The sequence below is a fragment of the Macrobrachium rosenbergii genome, chromosome 43 (assembly GCF_040412425.1).
Source record: "Macrobrachium rosenbergii isolate ZJJX-2024 chromosome 43, ASM4041242v1, whole genome shotgun sequence".
Lineage (NCBI taxonomy): Eukaryota > Metazoa > Arthropoda > Malacostraca > Decapoda > Palaemonidae > Macrobrachium > Macrobrachium rosenbergii.
Window position 1 is genome coordinate 24,952,571 of NC_089783.1, and position 24,178 is coordinate 24,976,748.

General features: G+C 38.1%; 1 protein-coding gene across 10 annotated transcripts in view; it reads left to right on the forward strand.

Annotated features, from left to right (window-relative positions):
* Positions 1–24,178, forward strand: part of LOC136828667 (ATP-binding cassette sub-family C member 5-like) — a 323,720-nt gene that overhangs the window by 132,553 nt on the left and 166,989 nt on the right. Inside the window, exon 12 of one of the 10 annotated variants that reach the window (XM_067086731.1) lies at positions 18,108–18,215. The exons of the other annotated variants lie outside the window; for them this stretch is intronic. Within the exon in view, the coding sequence (XP_066942832.1) occupies positions 18,108–18,215 (108 nt within the window). The remainder of the gene's footprint in view (positions 1–18,107; positions 18,216–24,178) is intronic. 10 annotated transcript variants of the gene reach the window in all.

The window sequence follows — 24,178 nt, forward strand, 5'->3', positions numbered from 1 at the left end:
AGTGCAGCCCCTTTGCCATTCTGTAGTTATATAATTTTGTAGGTTACATTCCAAATTTTTGTTTGTGTAGCCCATGTAATTTGGAGGTCAACTTATTTGGCAAATAAACTCAAAATGTGAATTACACCTCAGAATTAAGATGTCAACTTGTGTGCTAGCATATATGGTAAATATACACAGTAGTTGAATTTCAGGTGATCTTCATGTTCAGTCACAATAGTTTTTATAGAGTCCAGTCTAAAAACTCCTTTAGAATATTCAAAGTGGAGGGAAGGAAATGCAGACTCATAAAAGCATGATCAGGGTGTCAGTGTAGAAATAATAGCAGATCTCTTAACTTTCATACTAAGGCCAGTGAAACTACCTTACTGATAAAATAAGTAAATTTGCAGAGGATTCTAGACCTTAAACAAAAGGGAACCTAACAAGACTTGTAGTTTCTTGGAGAAACAAAAGTTCAACAGCATCATAAGTAAGGCAATGTCTCAACCATCATAGTACCACCAAACTTTGATCTAAATGAGCTTTATTTTTTCTCATGAACTACTGTCATAAATTAACTTAAATTAATGGCAGAAGTAAAGTTATCAAAGTTATTGCCTGTACTTCATCACTACAGCAAGCATATGCAAGATGCTAAAGGTTGCCAGAAAAGGTTCTTGCATAACACCTATAGTGAGAATAAATTACGACCCTTTTCTAGAGTGTAAATTTTGATGTATAACTAAAGATATCCTGAAAATCCATAAGCTTTATGAGGACTACTATCCTCATCATCAGAGGGAATATAACTGAAAAAAAATTTGTGTGGACAGAATATTTATATTGGGTTCTTTCTTAATCTTCTGAAAACTTGACCAATCTGGTCTGTTGTGGTTAGGCTGCCTATCTGCTGCTCATTGAGGGAGGGTTAATCTTGGGTGTGTCTCAAGATCGTCAAGTATTTGGCTTTCCCCTCAGTCCAAGGAATAACTCTGGATTTTAGCTTCCCTGAAGAATCAGGAGAGCTTAGTTTCCTTGAGGACATGACTGGCATTTGTCTTATCCAAACTGTTAAAGATTTTTTGTTTCAAGCCACTGTTGTTATTGAATTATTTAAGACCCCCTCCACAACCCTATCACACTTTACATTATTGCTTTTGTGTAAAAGTTTGCTATCCTTAAAATTCATTATGTGGTCAAACTCTCAACAGTATGTGGGATACAACTGATAACATACACCCAATGCATGTTTTGAGATATCTTGCAAATTTCACTTGTCATATACCTTGCAAATTTCACTTGTTACATGTAATGTACACCCAGGTTTCATCTTTTTTATTCATTTTCTCAGTTTCTTCTTATTAAGGGGTTTATGGAGAGCATTGGCAGAACGATAAATGTGTCGTTTATCCTCAAAATTTTTTGGTGACTTCATTTAGTTTACTGTGATAGGGTGTTTTTATTATTTCCTCTGTGTCAACTACTTTTCCACTTTCTAAATAGTAAATATGCCTTGCTTTTTCAAGAGCATTGTGGCGCACTTGAATATTGAAGCCTGCCTAGCTTTTTCTGCTGATACATCTAAAAGGGGTAGGATGTTGTTTTGGCTCTTTTCCAGTGTGAATTTTATGGAAATTCACATTGAAAAAAAGCCAAGACAATATCCTTCCCTTTTTAGATGTATGAATAGAAAAAAGCAAGACGGGTTTCAAAACAAAAGTGTATTATAAAGCCACACACACATACACACAGACAAATTTGTACTTTAATGACTTTTCCTATCATAATTTAAAAAAAAAAAAAAAAAAAGGAGTAGCCAAAGCTCTTTTTCTAAGGGCCCATAGACTCTGTGACCTGACTTATTTAGACAAAGAGATAAGTCACAAAAAAATGTTTCCTTGATTGTGCATGTCCCACTTAGTTCATTGACAATGCTCTTAAAAAAGCAAGGTATATTTACCAGTTGGATAGCAATAAAGGAAAGCAACTAAGAGAAAGAGAGAATAATGTAAGGTACTACAGGGTTGTGGACGGGGTCTTAATTGATTCAGTACCAATAGTGGCTGGAAAAAAACAATTTTTGATACAGTAGCAGATAAAAGGTAAATTCCAGCCTTATCCTTAGAGAAACATAGCTCTCCAGAATCTTCAGGGAAGATAATAATGGACTGAGGGAAAGTCAGATATTTCAACATTTTGATTCACAACCAGGATTAACCCCTCCAATAGAGTAGCAGAGCAGCAGCATAACTGCAACAAACCGGACTGTTGTAGTTGTCAGAAAGTCGAGTAGGAACCTGATATGAATTTTCTGTCCAAGCAGAAATTTATATTCAGTTGCATTCAGGCTGACAATGAGGACAGTAGTTCTCATAAAGCTTAAGGATTTCAGTGTAAAGTAATTCTTCAATTATGCGGATCGTCATTATCCAACACTTGACATTAGCTGACACTCAACATTTTCTGACACACCCAAATGAAGGCCCCAAAGATGTATATAAATTTTTAAAAATTTTAAAAATCCACCATCTGTTGGTTGGCAATGCTGCATGGCCTTACAAAAATGATGGTAACACTGCATACACTCAGACTGAGAAAGGGCTTTTAGGGTTGGGGGAAGCCTCAAGAAGTTTCCAGGGTGGGGGTTGCAGTTGGATGACTTGTGCCATGGGAGAGGATGGGCAGTTTGCAGAGAGGGAGAGAGAACAATAACTGAGGTACATTAACATTAAAGCCTAAGTACAGTAAAACACACACTCCTTTTTTATTTATATTTTATGCTACAGTGTTCTCGATTATATTTTTATTGTATTTTCTAATTTTTTAATTTTTTCAAACCAAAAGATAAATGTAATACATATCTACATACTCATTCGATGACTGTGGTGAACTTGCTGCAACTTGTTTGGTTTTGTCTTGTCTCTGTTTGAAATTCTTATTTTGAGTATTTTTATGGTGATTAGAGATGAAATATCAACAGTGATAAAATATTCTCTTGGGCACTGTTGTGATATGTGTGATAGTCATACTTAGAGTCAACCAAACTTGTAATGAAATACAGTACAGTAAATCAAGCAAAGCATAAAGAATGGAAACATATGCAGATATGCATGCACTCATTTGATGGCATCAGTGAACTTGCTACAGCCTGCTTGGTATTGTGTTGTCTACATATGAAATTCACATTTTGAATATTTTTACGGTGATTAGAGATGAAATATCAACAGTGATAAAGTATTCTTTTTGCTGTTTTGATATGTGTGATAAACCATACTTGGAGTCAACTAAACTTGTAATGAAATATGATACAGCAAATTAAGCAAACCAAAAAAAAAAAAATGTAAACTAATGATACAGTAACGCACTAAGAAACAAACTCATGAACATACAGAGGGAAAGAGTTAGCTTTCGTAATTGTTATTGGTTCAAAAGCTTGACGTCACTCAATACGTCGTGTAATGTTGTTGTTTATCACTTGTTATTGGCTGACATGGATATGTCATTGTTTAGGAGCAAATCGTAGGTGCGTGGTTAGATAAGTACTCATGTCCAACCATGCACCTTCTCATGTTTCTCACTCTTGGCAGAAACACTATGTCATTGTTTTTTTTTTTTTTTTTTTTTTTTTAGTTTAAATGGCTGATAGAGTCATAAACCTAAGTTGATTGGCTACATCCGGAAAGAGTCAGTGCACTTGGAATCAAAGACTGTTTTCTCTCTTTGTTTTTGATCAGTCGCTTGTTTGAACTGTTCTCAAGTGGACTACATTCATACCTACAGTACAGTATAATCACTACCCGACTTACAGACAAGTTATTTTTCCTGGCCGGCCGTTTGTATGTTGAATTTTTCTTAAGCTGATTTTTAATATGTACAGTAGTGCATAGTTTTTTTATGTATAGACTATACTATTTTCACTGTATTTTTAAATCATGCAGCACAATATTATAAAGAATTACTTTATATGTTAGAAAGGTAAAAAGAAAAAAAAATTTTTGATTCATGCAACATTCAAAATTTAGTATTTTTTCCATGCTTTGAAAGTTATGAACTTGGAGAGAATTTTGGAGGAGCAGCACCTGACAGTGGAAGTTCACAAAATAAACAGTGCACACAACCATCTATTGACAAAAATGCTTGCTGTACTGAACGTTTCTCATGGGGAGAAGAAATGTAGAAAATGGGAATTCATCAATTAAAGAGTGAAATTGGGAAGATAGAAATACATGCAGTCCTTGCTTATCTGCTGTGTCGGTTAACAGTTTTACGGTGCTTGGCTGACGACACCGTTAACCAGATTTTTGGGGACATTAAGCAATTTTCGGTGTCAGTAAGTGGGTTATTGTCATTAAGTGGTTTTATTGGCATCGGTGAGTGGTTTATTGGTGCTGATAAGTGGTTTATTGGCGCCGATAAGCAGTTAACAGTGCTGATAAGAGGTTTATTGGCACTTACGACATTGTAAACCCATTTATTACTATAATTATTGGCAATTTTCAGTTATTGGCAATTTTCGGTGAGTGGCGCTCAGCCAGAAATGGAATCCCCGCCATTAACCGGGAACTGCCTGTTAGTAGGAATATTATACGAGCATGGACGAGTATATTTACGTGATTGTAAGAAGAATACATGGTAATTGATCATGAGAGTACTCAGGATAATCAGGGAAGGGGTTAAAGGAAGAGGTTCTTCTTCTTCCATGTGTTCTGTTCTTTGCAAAAATTCTTACTAGCAGAATAGATGTGCAGAGCAAAATTTAAACTAATGGGTGGCAAAGGGGAGCACTCCAAATACAGTTTTAACTTGTCACCCTGTTTATTCGTATCTCAGAATGACAAAGGGGAGTGCTCCAAAAGAAAATTTTAACTGTGACACTGTCTGTTTGTATCTGAATTTTTGTAACATGAATGTTTGTAAGTAGGGTGTTAACTGTACAGTACTTACATGTGGATCATGTGGCATTCTTAGCAGTGCGTCCAGCATTATAGGTCATGATTGTGTTGTGTGTAATGCTGTTGATTGTGTGTATGGCCCCACCCTGTCCTTAGAGGGTTAGGAAGGTGTTGACCCTTAAACAGAAATTAGAAATTGTTGAGAAGATGGTGCATTGTAGGACCTGGTCACATATAATGGAGGAGTACAGCATTGCCCAGTCAACCCTGCATGATATTAAGATTTCCTAGGGCAAGCTGGAAAGGTATGCAATGGAATTCGGTGAAAAGAAGGCCAAGAGTCAAGCCCGCATGGTCATGGTAAAAGGCCCTCATGATGACATTGATCAGTCTACCTTAATGTGGTTTCAGTAACAACGGCTGTTGGTGAGAATAATCCTGATGCTAATTTGAAAGTCTGTTCTGTTGTTTCTTACCTACAAATACCTTGGCTGATGAAAAGGAAAAGAATTTTTGTGGTTGAAAGGTTTCCAAGTAACGTATTTTTGCTTGTTATAGGTGGGCATCATTGCAAACCAGTGGTAGTTGGACATGCAAAGCAACCACGTGTCCTGCAAGGGTTGATGTATAGGTTCCCAGTGATTTAGTATTATTCGGCGAAGGCTTGGTTCACCTCCAAGGTAATTTCTGATTGGTTCCATAATCATTTTTGTAAGGAGGTTATTCGTCATCAGACACAGGACCTTGACATCGCTAGACATCTTGCTCAATTGGTTGGTGATGAAGGTCATATTAGGGTCATATATTTGCCTCCTAATACAACGCACTCTTCAGCCAATGGACCAAGGTGTTATTATTTAAACAAAATGGCACTACCAGAGGATGTTCCTGGGGGAGGTGATGGTTGTATTGGAAGACGAGAAGGAGAAAAGCAAGGCTTGGATACACAGGGAAAGGACCCTGGAGAATCTTCAAAAGTATTTGTTGAAGTCTGCTATCTACAACTTTGCCGGTGCTTGGAAGGACATACTGTAGAGACCTTTAACCATGCCTGGAACCGTATTCTGAATGGAGAAGAGGCCATGATGGACTTCCAAGGGTTCGAGGTCAACAACTTCCATGCCACACTCACAACTGGAAGTGAGGAAGTTCCAGAGGATGACATATTGGAGCGGTTGAATGACGACGATAGGAACCCTGACTACCAACTTCTCTCCGACAGCGAGATGCTGCTGCAGTTGCTGGTGAAGAAGCAGCTGCTGATGACAACAGTGACATTGTTTCACAGCAACTCCCCCCATACAAGCAAATAGGAATGACCTTTGATGCAGTTATAGAGATAACGAAGCACCCCAACTTTGACCCCCATGGAATTCCCTGGGGCCTTGAATTCAGCTGCACAAATTTTAGTTAAGAAGGCATGTCATTGCCAGGCAGAATTATCGTTCATATCATCAAAGTACTCTCAACAACTTTAGATCCCAAACCCCCATGCACCCAAGCACATCACCATCCATTTTAGTAACTCAGTTGTCCTTCAGCTTGGAACTGCGGCCAAGTACATCTGCCTTCGTCAATATGCTGGGCTCCTTCAGCCAAGAATCTGATGTGTTGTTACCCCACTTCGATGACCCTGACCTTTTAGGCATCTCTTCGCATCTTCCAACCACTTTACCACTTATGTCCTCCAGATGTCACAGGAGGCACAGGGAGGAGGAGATGCTGGTTTTTACTACACAGTTGAGATAGTGGAGGAGTGAGGAGGAGGAAGTAGAGAAGGACTAGTAAACCTCCTTAGAGATTTTTAAAATGCCTGGCCATCTTAAGCAAGATAGGCAGCAAGCACAGGTAAGTGAGAGTAAAAAGTATTTTTATAGCATTATTAGATATTATTTTGATAAAATTGTGTAAAATATCATATTGTGTTGCATACGAGAGAAAAAAGGGGTTGTATGTGAACAATGCATTGTATTTTATAGTACAGGCAGTCCTAGTTAATGATGTGGGTTCCGTGTCTGGCCAAGCGCCGATAACCAAAACTCATCGATAACCAGACCATCACAATAATTATGGTAATAAATGTCGTTTATGATGCTGTGAGCAGCGATCTGCACCGATACCGCTTACCGACACTGATAAACCACTTATGGTGCTGAAAATTGCTCTCAAAACTTTAGATCCCAAACCCTCGTGTACCCAAGCACATCACCATCCATTTTGGTAACTCAGTTGTCCTTCAGCTTGGAACTGCGGCCAAGTGCATCTTCTGCCTTTGTCGATATGCTGGGCTCCTTCAGCCAAGAATCTGATGTGTCGCTACCCCACTTCAATGACCCTGACCTTTTAGGCATCTCTTCACCTCTTCCAACCACTTTACCACTTATGTCCTCCAGGGGTCACAGGAGGCACAGGGAGGAGGAGATGCTGGTTTTTACTTCACAGTTGAGATAGTGGAGGAGGAGGAGGAAGTAGATGAGAACTAGTAAACCTCCTTAGAAGTTTTTAAAATACCTGGCCATCTTAAGCAAGATAGGCAGCAAGAACAGGTAAGTGAGAGTAAAAAGTATTTTTATAGTATTATTAGAGTTATTTTGATAAAATTGTGTAAAATATCATATTGTGTTGCATACGAGAGAAAAAAGAGGTTTACTTTGTCTGTGAACAGTGCATTGTATTTTATAGTACAGGCAGTCCCAGTTAATGGTGTGGGTTCCGTTTCCGACCGAGCGCCGATAACCAAAAATCATCAACAATGAGAACATCACAATAATTATGGTAATAAATGTCGTTTATGACGCTGTGAGCGGCAATCTGCATCGATACCGCTTACCGACACCGATAAACCACTTATTGGTGCTGAAAATTGCTTATTAACGCTGATAAACCACCCACCAATGCCCATAAACCACTTACCTGCGCCAAAAATCACTTACTGGTGCTGGAAAATCTGGTCAACAATGTTGTTAGCCAAGCGTCATAAAATCGAAACACCGTTAACTGATGCTGCCAATAAGCGGGGACTGCTTGTAAATGAAAAACGTTTAGCGTACCGAAATGAATATCACATATAAAAAAAAAAAAGAAGGGAGGTTGCTTTTTTGTTTGTAAGTGCAATTCATGGAGTTTATTTTGTTACAAACATGAGAAAATGAGGTAGATAATTGTTTTTTGCATAAAGTTGTCAGTTTAGTGTGATGGTGGTTGTTCGTTAAAGTTTACAGCTGCAAATGAAAAATGTGGCCTACCGAACTTGTTGCATGTGAGAGAAAATGAAGGGGGTTGCTCGTTTTTGTTTTTAAGTGTATTTGTGGAATTTTTTTTCAGATATGGGAAAATAAGGTAGATAATTACTTTTTACACAAATTTTTCTGTTTAAAGTGTAATGGTGGTTATTCATAAGAGTATTTTTTTAAGTGTTCACCACTGTGTTGTATTGACAATGTTAGATGAGGAAGGGTAGGGAGTTGCCCTTGCACACTCCTAGGTTTTTTATTCGTCATTATACGGATTTCGACATTATCCAACATGCCCTTGGCTCTATTAATCTGGATAATTGAGGGATTACTGTTAGCAGTACATTAAGCTTTACACTCAAGAAAAGGGCCTTATTCATCCTCATCTCTAAAGAACGTGACTTCTTCATAGTCTATCTTTGTTCCTACATGAATACAAACCCTCAGTCCTTACACATGAGATTAACTTTAAGTGAGCTGGAAATCCAGCCATTAAACTTTTGCAAGGTGGTTATGGTAACAGTTACTGATGGTATGGGTTGCATTCAATTTTACTCAGTTTTTTTGGTTGCAGTTTAGTATAGATGCACATATTCCTCTGTCCTGCCATTTGACTACCTCTTCTGTGTTTGAATATATTTGCTTTTATATATTTTTTTATACAGGCGGTCCCGGTTTACGATTCCGTTCTTGCTAGCTTAGCATATATTGAGAACATCGTCGAAAATCGTCAAAAATCATGAAACATTTTAATGCTCTGGGTGCATTGAAAACGTTTTTTTATGTCATCAAAAAAACCTAAATTATGATTATTCTGCCATTTTGGGGCATATTTCTTCCGTCGGATCGGCGTATTCTTGCTATGTAATTTCATAATTGAAAAGCTCGTTTTAGCCTGTATAAGCATATATTGATATTTTGGAACATTTCAACGTTTTTGTCTCACTAATATATCATTTTACTATTCTTGCTTAATCATATTGACTCGTTTTTAGCCTGTATAAGTTTTGGAGCTTTTCTCCTTATATATCATTTTACCTTCATCTCCCAACACCTATCTCCTTGGTGTTTGTTTCATGTATTCTGTTTTCTTTATTCATGTGTCTGTGGTGATTTGGAAGGATAGTTTCCAATTTTTGATCCCATCTGTTCTTTTTTTAGACATCTCTCAACCTCGTTTTAAGAACTTCCCCCTTCGACATTCTTTTCCTCCTTGTTCTGAAATGCCTTTTCATGAACAAACAGTGTTTTTTTCTTTTTGACTACGCAGTAATGTATTAGTCTTTCAGATGTCGCAAGATCTTTGACAGTGCGTTTGGTCCCGACTTGTCCTCGACCAGTGGGAGTTCGTGTCAATGGTTCCTGTCTTGTTTCTTGCCCTGTCTTTGTTTTTTTTTTTTTTTTTGGGGTTGAGTTAAAAATGCTCGCTCCCTTCCCCTCTGAATGTTGTTCTTGGCCTCCTGAGCAGTGGAGGATTTTTCCAAAGAGGAAGCGTCAGAGGAGGAAGAAGGCGCCATCTTGGAAGGGGTTTTCTCCTCTTTTGATGGCTGCTTCTCAGCCTCCTTATGGTTCCTTCTTTTCCCAATCTTCCGCCAGTTTATTCTTCCTTGGAAGATTTTACCCCTTCCCATTCTTCCATATCTTTGTCTTTGGAAGTTTCAGTTGAGGTGTCAGGAGATATTCTCTCTGGCTGCCCCAGCTCTCGGGGCGTTTGGGGGTGGGGTTTCCCCATGTGAGGGAGGAAGCAATGCCATCTTGTTCTATCTCAGGTTCGGAGGCTCAGAAGTTGGCTTGCATCTAGGCTTCTCTAGGCCTTCCAGTAGTACCAGCCTACAGTGGCCTATTGTCTCATTTCCTGTCCTCTTGCTTTCCCGTGTTGTCTGCCTGGAAAGTTGCTAACCTTAATGCTCTCCCTTTGATTGTACCAGTGATGCCACATCAGTCTTTGGTGTACCCTAACCAGTGTTTTGAGTCGGTGGCTGCAGCAGCTAACCTGTTCACCTCTTCGTAGACCTACAGTTCCGGAATCTGGATCTGTTGGCAGTGTATCACTCAGAGCTTTAGAACCCCTTTTGTGGTGGTGGCCTCTTCTTCCGCTCAGTCGGCAGTGTATTCCTTGCAGAGCTTTGTACCCCCTACCTCAGTGGTGACTTTTACTTAGCCCTTAAACGCCGACTGGACGTATCATACGTCGACTAAAATTGTCTGTTGGGTGCCGAGTGGACGTACCGTACAACGACTACAAAAAATTTCAACCTCTGGTCAACTTTGACGCGACCAAAATGGTCGGAAAACGCAATTGTAAGCTAAAACTCTTACAATTTAGTAATGTTCAATCATTTACGTTCATTTTGCAACAAATTGGAAGTCTCTAGCACAATATTTCGATTTATGGTGAATTTTGAAAAAACTTTTTTCTTACGCCGTCAAGTAACTCTGCGAAAATTTCAGAAATTCTTTCGTCATTTTGTCGTAAGTTTTGCACTGTTTTATATTAGCCGTTACATAAATTTTTATATATGAAAATGTGCGCAATTTCATGTAAAATACAGCAACATACAACCCATGGTTGTAGCTTTTATCAGTTTGGAAATATTTTCATATAAACAACGATAACTGCCAAAATTTCAACCTTTGGTCAACTTTGACTTGACCGAAATGGTCAAAAAACGCAATTGTAAGCTAAAACTCTTACATTCTAGTAATATTCAATAATTTACCTTCATTTTGCAACAAATTGGAAGTCTCTAGCACAATATTTCGATTTATGGTAAATTTTTTAATAAAACTTTTTCCCTACATCCGCGCCAGAATTCTTTCGTCACGTTGTCGTAATGTTTGCACCATTTTATATTAGTCGTTACATAAAGTTTTATATATGGAAATGTGCGCAATTTCATTTAGAATACAACAGAAAATAACTCATGGTTGTAGCTTTTATCATTTTGAAATATTTTCATATAAATCACGATAAGTGCCAAAATTTCAACCTTTGGTCAACTTTAACTCGACCGAAATGGTAAAAAAATGCAATTATAAGCTAAAACTCTTACATTCTAGTAGTATTCAATCATGTACCTTCATTTTGCAACAAACTGGAAGTCTCTAGCACAATATTTCGATTTATGGTGAATCTCTGAAAAAAAAAACTTTTTCCCTTACGTCTGCACGCGTAACTCGGCCAACATCTCAGAAATTCTTTCAAATCACGTTGTCGTAATGTTTGCATCGTTTACATTAGTCGTTACATAAACTTTTTTATATGAAAATGTGTGCAATTTCATGTAGAATACAACAGAAATTAGCTCATGGTTGTAGCTTTTATCAGTTTTGAAATATTTTCATATAAATCACGATAAATAGAAAAATCCTACTTTAGGTCAACTTTAACTCGACCGAAATGGTTGAAAAACGCAATTGTAAGCTAAAACACTTACAGTCTAATAATATTCAATCAATTAGCTTCATTTTTCAACAAACGGGAAGTCTCTAGCACAATATTTCAATATATGGTGAATTTTTGAAAAAAACATTTTTTTACATCCGTGCGTTACGAATTCATGCATAATTTTGTGATAATATTTTCTCTGTGTTGCTTTGATCGTTTTACAATTTGTTATATACCAAAATCATCGCAATTTAGTGTACAATACAAAGAAAAAAAATAACCCATTAGCTTTAACCGTTTTGCTCACAGCGAGATTTGTATAAAATTATATAATTTTTTTTTTGCGCTGTCATATATGTCAATATTTATATATGATAATGATATTTTTTTCATTTCTGATGGTTGCGTACTAAACTTCAGGCAATGACAAAAAAAAAAGGAGCCAAAAATGAACTCTTAATCTTAAAAACTAAGCGTGCTGTGATTTTTTTAAAAAAATTTTTTTCCGCTTCGGCGCTAACTCCCGAACGCCGCCGGCATACGGGAGACGTTTTTGTAAATAGAGGCTTGGTGTTTAAGGGTTAGGATCTGTCTTTTGATGGTCTCATGAAAGCATCGGTTGACAGAGTCGACATTGTTTTTCGAGAGAAGTTCTCCCGTGTTGTGAAGAAGTGTTGCAGTCTTCCTTCTCTTCTTCTCCGTCTTCACCTGACCATGGCCGTGGTTTTCCCTGCTGAAAGACTTATCTGGAGACGGTGAAGTGTACACAGCAAAACAGCTGAAGTCAAAACTGCAAGAAAGGTACAATGAGCACATGATCATCACGTGTCATCATGGTAAAGATACAGTTTATGCATTCTGAAATGAGGGCAATAGCATACTGAGAGAACATCATAAAGTTACAGGACTAACACCTAAAGAAATTATTGACATGGCAGGGGTTTTTATGGAGGATGAAATAAAAACTGTCATAAATGATAGATCCCATTATCCTAAAGTTTTGGAGGTGACCAATTAAGACAAGATGGAAGAAACAGTTTCTAGACTGTTATAGAGGCTGCCTAGTCAAATTATCAAGAACAGATGCCACAAGATTGCCATATCACACAGTGTGACATCAGCTGCTTACCTCAGGTCATTCATCTCCCCAATTCTTTTAGAAATATCAGTGTACTGTAATGCTAAACTAGAGTCACTTGAATTAGTAGATTTACTCAGCAGTCTAGCATTTGCAGATGACTACCGAGAAGTACTACGTCTCTATGATGCAATACTGCCTACTGGAGAGGTGTATGAAGGGGTTGACACATTTGTGAATTTTGTATTTTACAGTGCTGATATTTACACACACTCATTGACTGGATTTGGAACATGGCATAATCTAGGTGGCATTGCAGGGGTAATGCCAGCTAGAGAGAATGTGGAAGAAAACCTGCCCCGTACGACAATAGTTCAGTCTGCTGCTACTACTGGTAGATTTGCACAGTTGCCCTTAAAAGTACAGAAAACCACAGGTACCAGGTCTGAGAAATGTGCTAATCAGTCCACAGGAACATTTCAGTACCAACCATCCTTTCTTGAGGTTGGCTAAAGCCTTAGACAATATCTGGCTGGCCAGCTTCCATGTAACACCACATGGACATTTTCATCTAAGACCTCACAAAGCTGAAGAAAACCTAAATTCTTCACCTGATCGACCGACCCTTTAGGATGACCATTAGGCCTTTTCCTGGGATTTTGCATAGACTTCCAGCCCTAAGGAAAGCTAATCTGTCATGCATGATGGTATTTCACCTCGGCATCCACAGTATCCCTAATGTTTTGAATACGCACATGTACATCGTTGCCTCATGTATCAGAACATTCTATGCATTTCTTTTGTATGGAGTGGATAAAGTCCTTAGTTGGTGATTCATGTATTTTCTCACACTTCTCTAGAGGTTGTTTTATTGTCATAGCATAATCAACAGTCTTTCTTTATGTCAGATTCGACTGTCTGAGACCTGCTCATTTCCTTTGCTTAATATTATTAGGCAAGCGATAATTCTGCCTGCATCTCTTGTGTATAGGAAGTGGAAGTGCTCTGTTTGCTAGCAGCTGGTCCAATCCATCTTTCATTTCACTGCTGATTGACACGACCTTATCCAATCCCTTTTGACCCCTCCTACCACGATCAGAGTCAATTGGCTGGTTGTGGAAAACACACTTCTCAAGCATCTTGTCTTCCTGTAGTCAGATCTTGTCAAAAAGAAAAAAGTTTCTGATTAATGATAATTCAAAATATAAAAGTCATAAGCTGTTGGACAAACAAGTACAGTACGAAAAATAGAGTTATTTGAACTGCATAAAAATGTAAAAGCACACAATGCTCAATTTGAGAAAGTTACTAATTTTTATTTAAAATGCTAAATATGGCCGAATCTTTTACACATATTAGAAATACAATGAGAATCGATCTGTCTCAGGTTAAAGTCATATAAAAAAGAATATAACACATCTGTTTATATTCATTAGTTCAGAAAGTGGTTTTTTTTATTGAAGGCGGCCATCTTGCCTCCACCTTGGATTACCCAGCGAGCTCACTGTTAACTCAAATAAACTTTACTCCAATGAACTAAGTATGGTTTAAGGTGACTTCAGTAGAAAATTCAGCTCTCTGCATTTTTTCTATGTTCGTGGGCCTTAGGGCATAGTGCTCCTGTACTAAATAAGTGACCTAGAAACTTCAGATGTTGTTGGCACCTAGGAGACATCTTTCACATCCATGATTCAAGTCTTGGGCTTACAACTTCCCGTCGTTTTGCCTGAATCATCGGGAGATCAGCAGTACCTCCTAACTAAAACAGTACTTCCTAACTAAGTTTCAACTTGTTTTTGGTACCTACTCAGTCAAGAAGTAGTGTCTAGGAGCTCCATTTCTTTTGACTTGATGTAGTCTCACTTCCCTGTGAGTAGTAGGAGATGTAAGCAGTAGCTGCTGTCGCTGTAATCTCCAGTTGATCCACAACCCGAGGAGAGAATATTATGTGGATCTTAAAAAGTTCTTTTTAGACTTTCAAGAGTCTCAAGATCCAAGATAGACATTCCTCAGCACGATAACAACACCACCACGGTAGTGCTGTGGTCAACAGAAGGTCCTAGTGTCCTTTCATCTGCTCTATTGTAGTGCAGGTACACGATCAGACAGAAGAACATTCAGTACAGTTGTCAACCAGACTTCCCAAGCAAGTTGGATGTAATTACAACAATTATTCGCTGAAGTCAGGAGATAAAGACAGTTGATTGTGTCACCTTGACTTCCGGAAATTCATTCAACCTCTGAAGAAGCTTGATCATAATCCTTTCTCAACTTACTGAAGTTGGCGCTGTTCTGTTGTGTCTTCTCGCATCTTTGAATAAAGTAAGACATCTTTGGTACCCATTTGCATCTGGAAGCTTATGCCTTTTTTCGTTCTACACGTTTCGAAAGTGATCAGTGAGAGTGATCATTCCGCCTGTATGGTCCTGTGGTGCCAATGACAGTATGACATCTATATTGACTTCGCAAGACTAGACTTTCAGTCCAGTGCCAATGACATTTCATTAGCTTTGAGTTGTCCGATCGAAATTGTCGTTTCTATGACTAGTGAGTTGATCAAATGAGTGTACCTGCAACTTCTTGGTGGACATCAGTACATTTTGGACTGGATCTTTGGAGACCAGAGACATTGGTCTGTCCATTGCATTCAGGAAGAACTTGTCGGTCGAGCACTAGGATGGAATGTAATCATGCAGATCACATTCATCTCCTTTTGCCTTGGTCCATAGATCCTTGGACCCCATGGTGGATGCTCAACAAGTCATGTAGTTCACCCGGCTTTTGAGGGACAGGTTGCATCTCGCCTAAGGTGTATGGCTGCAAGGAGAAGGTGTGTGTGTGGGACTGGCCCCCTCCCTTTCTCCTGTCTTCCTTCCTCTTCCAGTGGGTAGAGGAACAGTGAACGAGCCGTCACATGCTGGACTGGCGTGCATGCAGGTGGTCTAGATGACTGAGTATTCTATAATGTAGCTCTATTTGGATTAGTAGATGCAAACTCTTCCCTCTCTGTAGCAAGGGGAGAGGGGGGCTGACTATGAGCAAACCAGTTGGTTATTCTTAGCTTTATAGTCTCTGACACTGTGAGTTCATCCAAACCTTTTCGATTCAAGTATATTACATGCATTCAATTCAAAATGCCTGGAAGTCTGATGATTGAACATCTCTCTTGTTCAATAGATCAAAGGTATGGTTTTCCTCCTTTGCTCTTCCATTACCGGGAAGAGAGTACCCAGGTGAGCCAAACTATCTGTCAGTTCAGAGATTTACTCAGAATCCTCCCTCCAGAGGTAAGTCTCCCATATGTAAAGACCAAGGGTTTGTATTCGTGTAGGAACAAATGACAAATTATTAAAGTAATTTTTATTTTTCCTAACATACAAACCTGAGGTCTTTACATAAGGGTCCACCTCTTACCACCCCTCATTCTCTTACCTGGGCCAAAAGGTAAACTGCATAGAATTGAATGTGCACTGACTTAGTTGGTGGTGCTTATGGCCCTACCATCGGTAACTGTTACCATAACCACCTTGCAAAAGTTTAACGGGTGGATTTCCAGCTTGCTGAAAGTTAATCCCATATGTAAAGACCTCAGGTTTGTATGTTAGAAAAAAATACAAATTACTTTAAAAACTTGTCATTTTTTGCTGTTGCTATTAATAGAATGATTGAGGCAGTGCCTCCTCCAGTTACGGGCTCATGTTTTCTGATTATGTGGTTTTATACTGCATTAATAAAATTTATGTTCTTAAGTCAATTATTACAAAGTTCTGTTATGTAGTTAGCCAGTGGCCTCAGGAGACAAGCTTAAACTTTTCTGCATTAAAAGCTGTTAGATTCTTTATGTGCAGCAAATGAAGAAAACCTTTAGATATACTAAATGGAACAATATTTTGTCTTGGAAATGAAGTTAGATTTTTTTTATGTATGGTTTTTAAAAAAGAACCATTAAGGGAAAATCAAATTAACTTGTTAAAAGTTTTATTAACATCAGTAATGGTTTTAAATAGCATCTGAGTTCAACTTGAGAGCTAAAAAAAAAATACTTACATAGATTATAATGGATTCACTTTGCAGGTCAAAAGTCATCATCTCAGTGTTCTTTTGGTAAAGTCCAACCTCAGACCCCACTGACTGTAACCCTCACGTAATGTTCTAGAAAAGTTTTTGAAGATTGAATGATGGCAACAAGACTCATATGCATGCTGTGCTGTCTTGTCATGTCTAGTAAAAGCTAACAATACTCAAAGTCCTAGACCACTGCACTGTGAAACATACTTAAGTTCAGATTTAATAAAATGCCATTAATAATAACTGAGAAGTCTGTCACTGATATGACTAAGTATAGATTCGTACATATCAAGGTTCTGTAGGGTGTGACTGGCAAGGTTGAATATTCACTACCTTTTTTTTCCTGTTTGCTTATTTGTTGTCAAGAAATGAGTCTCTAGATTCAGTGTGCCTGTGTAAGGACTTAAATATCAACTTTTTACAACATTATAGATTAGAGAAATACAATTTAAAAATGAAAATAATGAAGTGTATTGAGGCTGGAAGAAATAATCATTAGCCATCCGTTTCAGAAGAAATGAGAAATAGCAGTTAGGATCTTTCCCATGCTTAACTGTTTAGGTTATATAAAACCTTTTTGAATTCCCTTGAACTAAAAGCAAAGTTACTTACGAGTTACTCATGATGACAGGTACCTAGAAGAGGAATATATACCATAGACTGTTTTATCCCCAAAGCCTAATTAAATTATTCTGCTTTGTTCGTAGAGTTTGTTAAAATATGGGAGAAACAGGAGATCTACAGGATCCAAAGGTGGAATGTTTTATTGTGAATGGGAGCCAATGTTTGTGAAATCTGTAAGCTATATTGGCAGCAGTTAATGTTAAATAATAGTACAGATTTTTAAAATTGTTGTTGACTCATCTTTATGACTCTCATAAAGATTTAACGTAGCTGACAACAGAGGTTCCTCTTTATATTATTGAAACTCATAGAGAGTATTTTCCTTGCTTCTGGCTGTTGTTCTTATTTATCTAGTTTAAATCCTTTGCAATTTAGAGACACTACTAAAGCAGTAGTTTGTATGCTACAAAGCATTTTGCAGGTTTATAACATATTTGCCATAGCAGTGTTGACAGCAGTCCCCAAACCAGTGAACATGTCCATTTATTTATAGGTAGGTATACATATTTTGCATCAAGGTTTTTGGCATCATAAAATTAATTCTCTCTCTCTCTCTCTCTCTCTCTCTCTCTCTCTCTCTCTCTCTCTCTCTCTCTCTCTCTCTCTCTCTCTCTCTCTCTCTCTCTCTCTCTCTCTCTCTCTCTGAGTATCCCATATTTATGAGATATTTCTTTTGAAATTTGCATACACAATAAAAACCATGCAGAGATACGTGCAATAAAAACCATGCAGACATACAAAGTAGTTTTTATGCTTATGACAATAACAGTTCAAAACATTTGTGTCACTGTATAAGTTGATACATATTTGGTATGAATGCATTATTTAATCCTTCTTTTCAGGCTTACTCACTCCTCAACACATTCAACAATGTAGTTAGGAGTGGATTTACATATACTCCATATATTGCCTGCTTATTGGAAGGGCATATATCCCTTTTTCGTATAAAGGTTAGATTTGCTGAGGAAAATGTAATACAGTGATAGAATATACCCATTTAAACCCAAGTGCGCTTATGTGTATGTGTCAACTTCTTCAACTAAGTACTGTATAATTAATAGGGTTTGTCTGTGTTTGTGTAATGACTAACTAATTTTGTGTTGAAGTAAAGTTTTTTTGCAAGGAGATGTGTAATGCTTTGTGAGAGTTTATGGATGATTCATAGAATCATCTACATGTGAGATTTTTATGAATGATTCATAGTTCATCCATACTAGATGCCTTTTAACCTTTTCATTAACAAACATTTTCACATGTCCAGAAAACTTAATATATGTATTTTTTCTGAGAACCTCAGTGACTGTTATGTGATGATCATGTTTCCTCACTGTGCTGTATAATTCTCCTTTTTCCCTCTTAATACCCCTGAAGCATTATTTTTGTTTACTGTAATTCAATCAGATGTTGTCAATTAAGATGAGGATGCTCAAAGCCTATCTGTCAATGTTCTTTCTGTACCCATACTTTTTTTAATGACCTTCAGCACTTTTATCTTATTATACCATGATATTGCTGTCAGTCTCCTGTAATTTATAAACTCATATTGCAGTAGCTTACTTGCTTATTTACTATAATCATTTTTGTCAGATTTTATGCAAAGATGCTACAATGTAAGTCCTCTTTATTTTTAAAGCTAATTGATCATGATGATATATAAACAAGGCCTGATGGTTAGAAAGATGTGGATAGAAAAAGACTGTCTGATCATAGCAGCTAGTGTAGAAAGTGTTTTGTTTCTTTTCTGTAAAACTATGGAATGGCCTACGTAGCAGTTTTATTGATGTCACTGCTCAGCTCAAGAGAAGCTGTAGGAATACTATTTTAAAGTTCCATGCACCATTACCAAAGTTTTTACATTGCTGTTTTTGTATGCAGATATTTTAATATCTGTCTCAGGTTATTTCCTTCCTTCTTTTTTTTCCATTTACATACATGAGGTTTGTTTTATTAGGGGAAGCTTGCTTTGCAAGGTAATGGACATTGAGGCTTTCTCCATAGAAATCCTTGCCTATTTTGAATAATGATAGTTATAAAAATTCATTTCATTCATCCTTCTGCACAGGATATGAGTTAACTGGGTGAAAGGAGCTCTTTTAGGTGTCAATCAGTGCTGATGCTGGGATTGATAGTTTTAGGATAGGAAATGTTAAATGGCATGAAGTTACCACAAAGAGAGAGAGTTATGATAAGGATGAATAATGAAAAGAGTGGGAGAGGTGGGTAGGGATAAACATGAGTTATGAATTTTTCTTATGCTGTTGTTCCACTACTAACTTAAGTTCATAATTAGAGAAAGAGAAGGCTAAAAGCCAGTAATAAGGAAATATTAAAAGATAAAAAGTGATTGTTTGGCAATTTTGATAGTTGTTGAGGCAGATCAGTTTAATAATTTATCGTGATATGAAATTAGAGAACTTTATCTGCAATTCAAACCCAAATTCTTGGTATTATTAATAATAATAATAATAATAATAATAATAATAGATTTTATTTCTGCTCAAGGCCATGGAATATGCAAAGTAGAGACGATACCATACACAATCTAGATACATGAGATAACATAATAAAAAATGATAAATCAGCAATATCCACACAGTTGCTGAAGACTTGTAAAAAGTAGTACTCATAATAATGATAATGACAGTAATAATATTGAGAATACCTGTAGTGGTAAAAAACATAAAAAATTATAACAATTAAAAAAACAGATTGCATACAATTAATTTCTAGCTATGGACCTTAGGTGACTTCTTTGCATACAATTAATTTCTAGCTAGAGACCTTAGGTGGTTATAGAAGTCGAGTCCAGGAGGCTAAATACGAAAATTGAAAATAGCAAAACTCTACAATGATATTAATCACAGTAATGATAGAAATATCAATAATAACAATAAAAATAGAAATATAATAATAATAATAATAATGATAATGATACAGGGCACCGGGGCATAATGGTTTAGCTCATCGATGGACTGGTGAAGCAACATTGGGGCTGGTCAGTCGTTGGATGGGTGACCACTCTCCTCGGCGTTGATTCCTGGGAAAGGATACTATGATTTCCTCAGTCTACTCAGCTGTAAATGAGTACGTATTCTCAGTGGGGTAGGGTCCAGCTATGGGTTAAATAGCAAAACTCAGCAATGATGGAAATAAATTACAGAATAAACAACAATGATGTAAATGGAACCTCTGGCAACAGAGGAGTTTCATCATGCAGCCAGGTATACAACCTAATCGACGGGGAGGACAGTCAGGTACTTGGAGGTCGTCATCCAGCAACTGACCACCACAATGACAGTAACCAGCAAACAGAGACTGGAACTATAGAGGCAAACCAGATGAAGAAATGGACAAGACAAGAAAATAAGGTAATATGGAGATACTAATTTACATCAGAAGCAACCCGACAGAAAGAGGATATAGAAGAAGACTGGTCAACATCTGGAATGAGAGAAATAACACCCCTCAAACAGAACAGAGGCTGGCAGACCAAGTAAGGAACATAAAGAAAAAGAACTGGCTCTCCACAATAGAAAGAGAGGAACTGGAAAGAGAAATATCACCCAGCAACGAAGGACAAGAAGACGAACTAAGAGATGATGACACAGAAAAGATGTAACAGAGTGGTCGGAATGGGTGGGAAAGAGCAGACAATGGATGAAGCCAGATACAGAAAGAACAAAGATCCCCTCCATGAAAGCCTACAATACAAAGAAATTAAGGGAAAAAAACGAGTGAAGTTAATGAAATAATGAGACTAATCGACACCACCAGTATCACAGAAACAAATAACCTGGAATATGCAGGAGCAAGACTAGTAATAGAACTCATGGGGATACAAACACCACCATCACAACCAACCCAACAGAAACCAAAAGAGCAACCGCCTTGGAAAAGACACCTGGAAAAACAAATCATGGCTATGAGATCTGACTTGAGTAAACTGAAAGAGATGGCAGAAAAGAGGCTAAGAAGCAAAAAAACAAGAGAGGAACTGAATGGGAAATACAAAGTACAGGAGAAGGGACTAAACAACACAATAGAAGATATAAAACGGAGGCTTAAAGCCAGAGCACACAAGATCCAACAGTACATGAACAGGATTAAAGGATACCAACGGAACAAACTCTTCGAAACCAACCAGAAAAGACTATACAGCCAACTAAGAGGGGAAGACAACTACCAGGAAATTCCTGAAGCTGAACCAAGTAAGAGACTATGGGAAAACATATGGAGCAATCCGGTATCACACAGCAAACTTGCAACATGGCTCTAGGAAAAATCAAGGCAGAAGAAATGGGTAGAATAAAACAAAGATCCACCGAGATCACGACAGACACAGCCAGACACCAACTAAAGAAAATGCCCAACTGGAAAGCCCCAGGTCCCAGTGAAGTCCATGGATACTGGCTCAAAAACTTCAAGGGCCTACACCTACAAATAGCAGAACAACTCCAGCATTGTATCACAAACCACCATGTGCCCAAATGGATAACCACAGGGAGAACATCCTTAGTACAGAAAGACAAGAACAAGGGAAATATAGCAAGTAACTACAGGCCTGTCACCTGCCTACCAATAATGTGGAAGTTACTAACAGGTATCATCAGCGAAAAGGCTATACAACTACCTAGAGGATACAAACACCATTCCCTACCAACATAGAGAGCAGAGCACTGGGGCAATATCTGAAAACCAGTGAAGACGAGTGGCTAAGGAGTGCATGGGAAGAAGGACTCATAAAAGTAGACGAAGACCCGGAATGAAAAACAGAACAGAGAAATGGCACAACAAACCAATGCACGGACACTATATGAGACAGACAAAAGAACTGGCCAGCAATGAAACATGGCAATGGCTACAGAGGGGAGAACTCAAGAAGGAAACAGAAGGAATGCTAGCAGCAGCACAAGATCAGGCCCTAAGAACCAGATATGTCCAAAGAACAATAGATGGAAATAACATTTCACCCATATGCAGGAAGTGCAATATGAAAGATGAGACCATAAACCACATAGTAAGCGAATGTCCGGTGCTTGCACAGAACCAGTACAAAAAGAGGCATGATTCAGTAGCAAAAGCCCTCCACTGGAGACTGTACAAGAAACACCAGCTAGCTTGCAGTAATAAGTGGTACAAACATCAACCTGATGGAGTGATAGAAAACAATCAGGCAAAGATCCTCTGGGACTATGGTATCAGAACAGATAGGGTGATACATGCCAATAGACCAGACGTGAAGTTGATTGACAAAATCAAGAAGAAAGTATTACTCGTTGATGTCGCAATACTGTACCGTGGGACACCAGAGTAGATGAGAAAGAAAGAGAAAAAATTGTTAAGTGTCAGGACCTGAAAATCAAAATTAGAAGGATATGGAATATGCCAGTGGAAATTGTACCCATAATCATAGGAACACTAGGCACGATCCCAAGATCCCTGAAAAGGAATCTGGAAAAAGTAGATGCTGAAGTAGCTCCAGGACTCAGGCAGAAAAGTGTGCTACTAGAAACATCGCACATAGTGAGAAAAGTGGTGGACTCCTAAGGAGGCAGGATGCAACCCGGGACCCCACACTATAAAAACCACCCAGTCAAATAGGGTGACTGTGACAGACTAAAAAAAAAATAATAATAATGATAGTAATAATAATAAAATAATAATGACAGATTCTGTAGATGACATTTCGTAATTTCAACAATAAAGAATAATTCATTTAAGGAACAGATGCCTCATCAGCCCATCTTTCCCACAATTTAGATCTTCTTGCCTCACTGTTAGGTGGCTCTATATGAGTGAATTGCAGCTGTTTCTCAGAGGGGTGATCAGACGGGACATTGTTCGCCTAACAGTGATTTTCAAATTATCTGGGCAGTTTTCTATGAACATCTGCATGGCGGAGTGATAGCTAGGAGTGTTTGTGAGGTATCTCAGAAAGTCATTGTGAACTACAGTGATACGTTTCATGGTCTCTCGGGTATAGTTCGTCCAAAGGGAACACCAATATACACTGTAGCACTGTGAGTGGAAGAGCAGCTGATTTGTGTCTCGGTGACAGAAGGCAAACCTCCTTTTAATCATGTTGCCAGTTGCGCATCGTTTACGATGCCTCTGTTCTGTCTGCCGTATCTCGTACGTTGTCCATGATAATGTGGCCCAAATATGGAAATTCATGCATGAATTCCAAACAGTGATTTCTGAAGAAAATTAGTGGTTTTGCAATATGCTTAAGCGATCTCTGGAGCATTGACATACACTGGGTCATGGTTTTGTTATATAGGATATCAAATTCCTGCATATTGGCGGCAAGTGTTGATGAGTCGCTGGAGACCTTGCACTGATGAGGATATCAGAACCATATCGTTGGCTTAACAGAGGTTGTTTATTGTGTTTCGTTGATAGTGCATCCGATTGAGAGTGGGTTCAGTTTGACATTCAAGGCATCTGTGTACATATTAAACAGGTATGGAGAGAGAATGCCCCCTTGCCAGAGTCCGTTTAGGGAGCCAAAGGTCTACGACAATCCTCTTTCTCACAGTTATCCCTACGTTAAAGGGTCAGTTGCCTGATGCGTCTTCTCCACTGCCTTCTATCAAAGGCATCATCCTCCACCAAACCTCTTCTCCATGTCTTCCTTCAGTTTATCTCACCATCTAATTCTCTGACTCCCTCTTGATCTTCTTCCTCTAACAGGTTCTTCCGAAGCTCTCTTCACTCCCTCCTCATCATCCATCCGAAGGACTATGACAATGCGTTACCCCATTTGACATAGAATTACTTTGTGGAGAACCAACAACATAAAATGCCTTGTCATCCATCCGAAGGTCTACAACAATACGTTACCCCATTTGACACAGGATTGTTGTGTGGAGAACCAACAACATAAAATGCCAATTAAATATAGGTGTGCCTC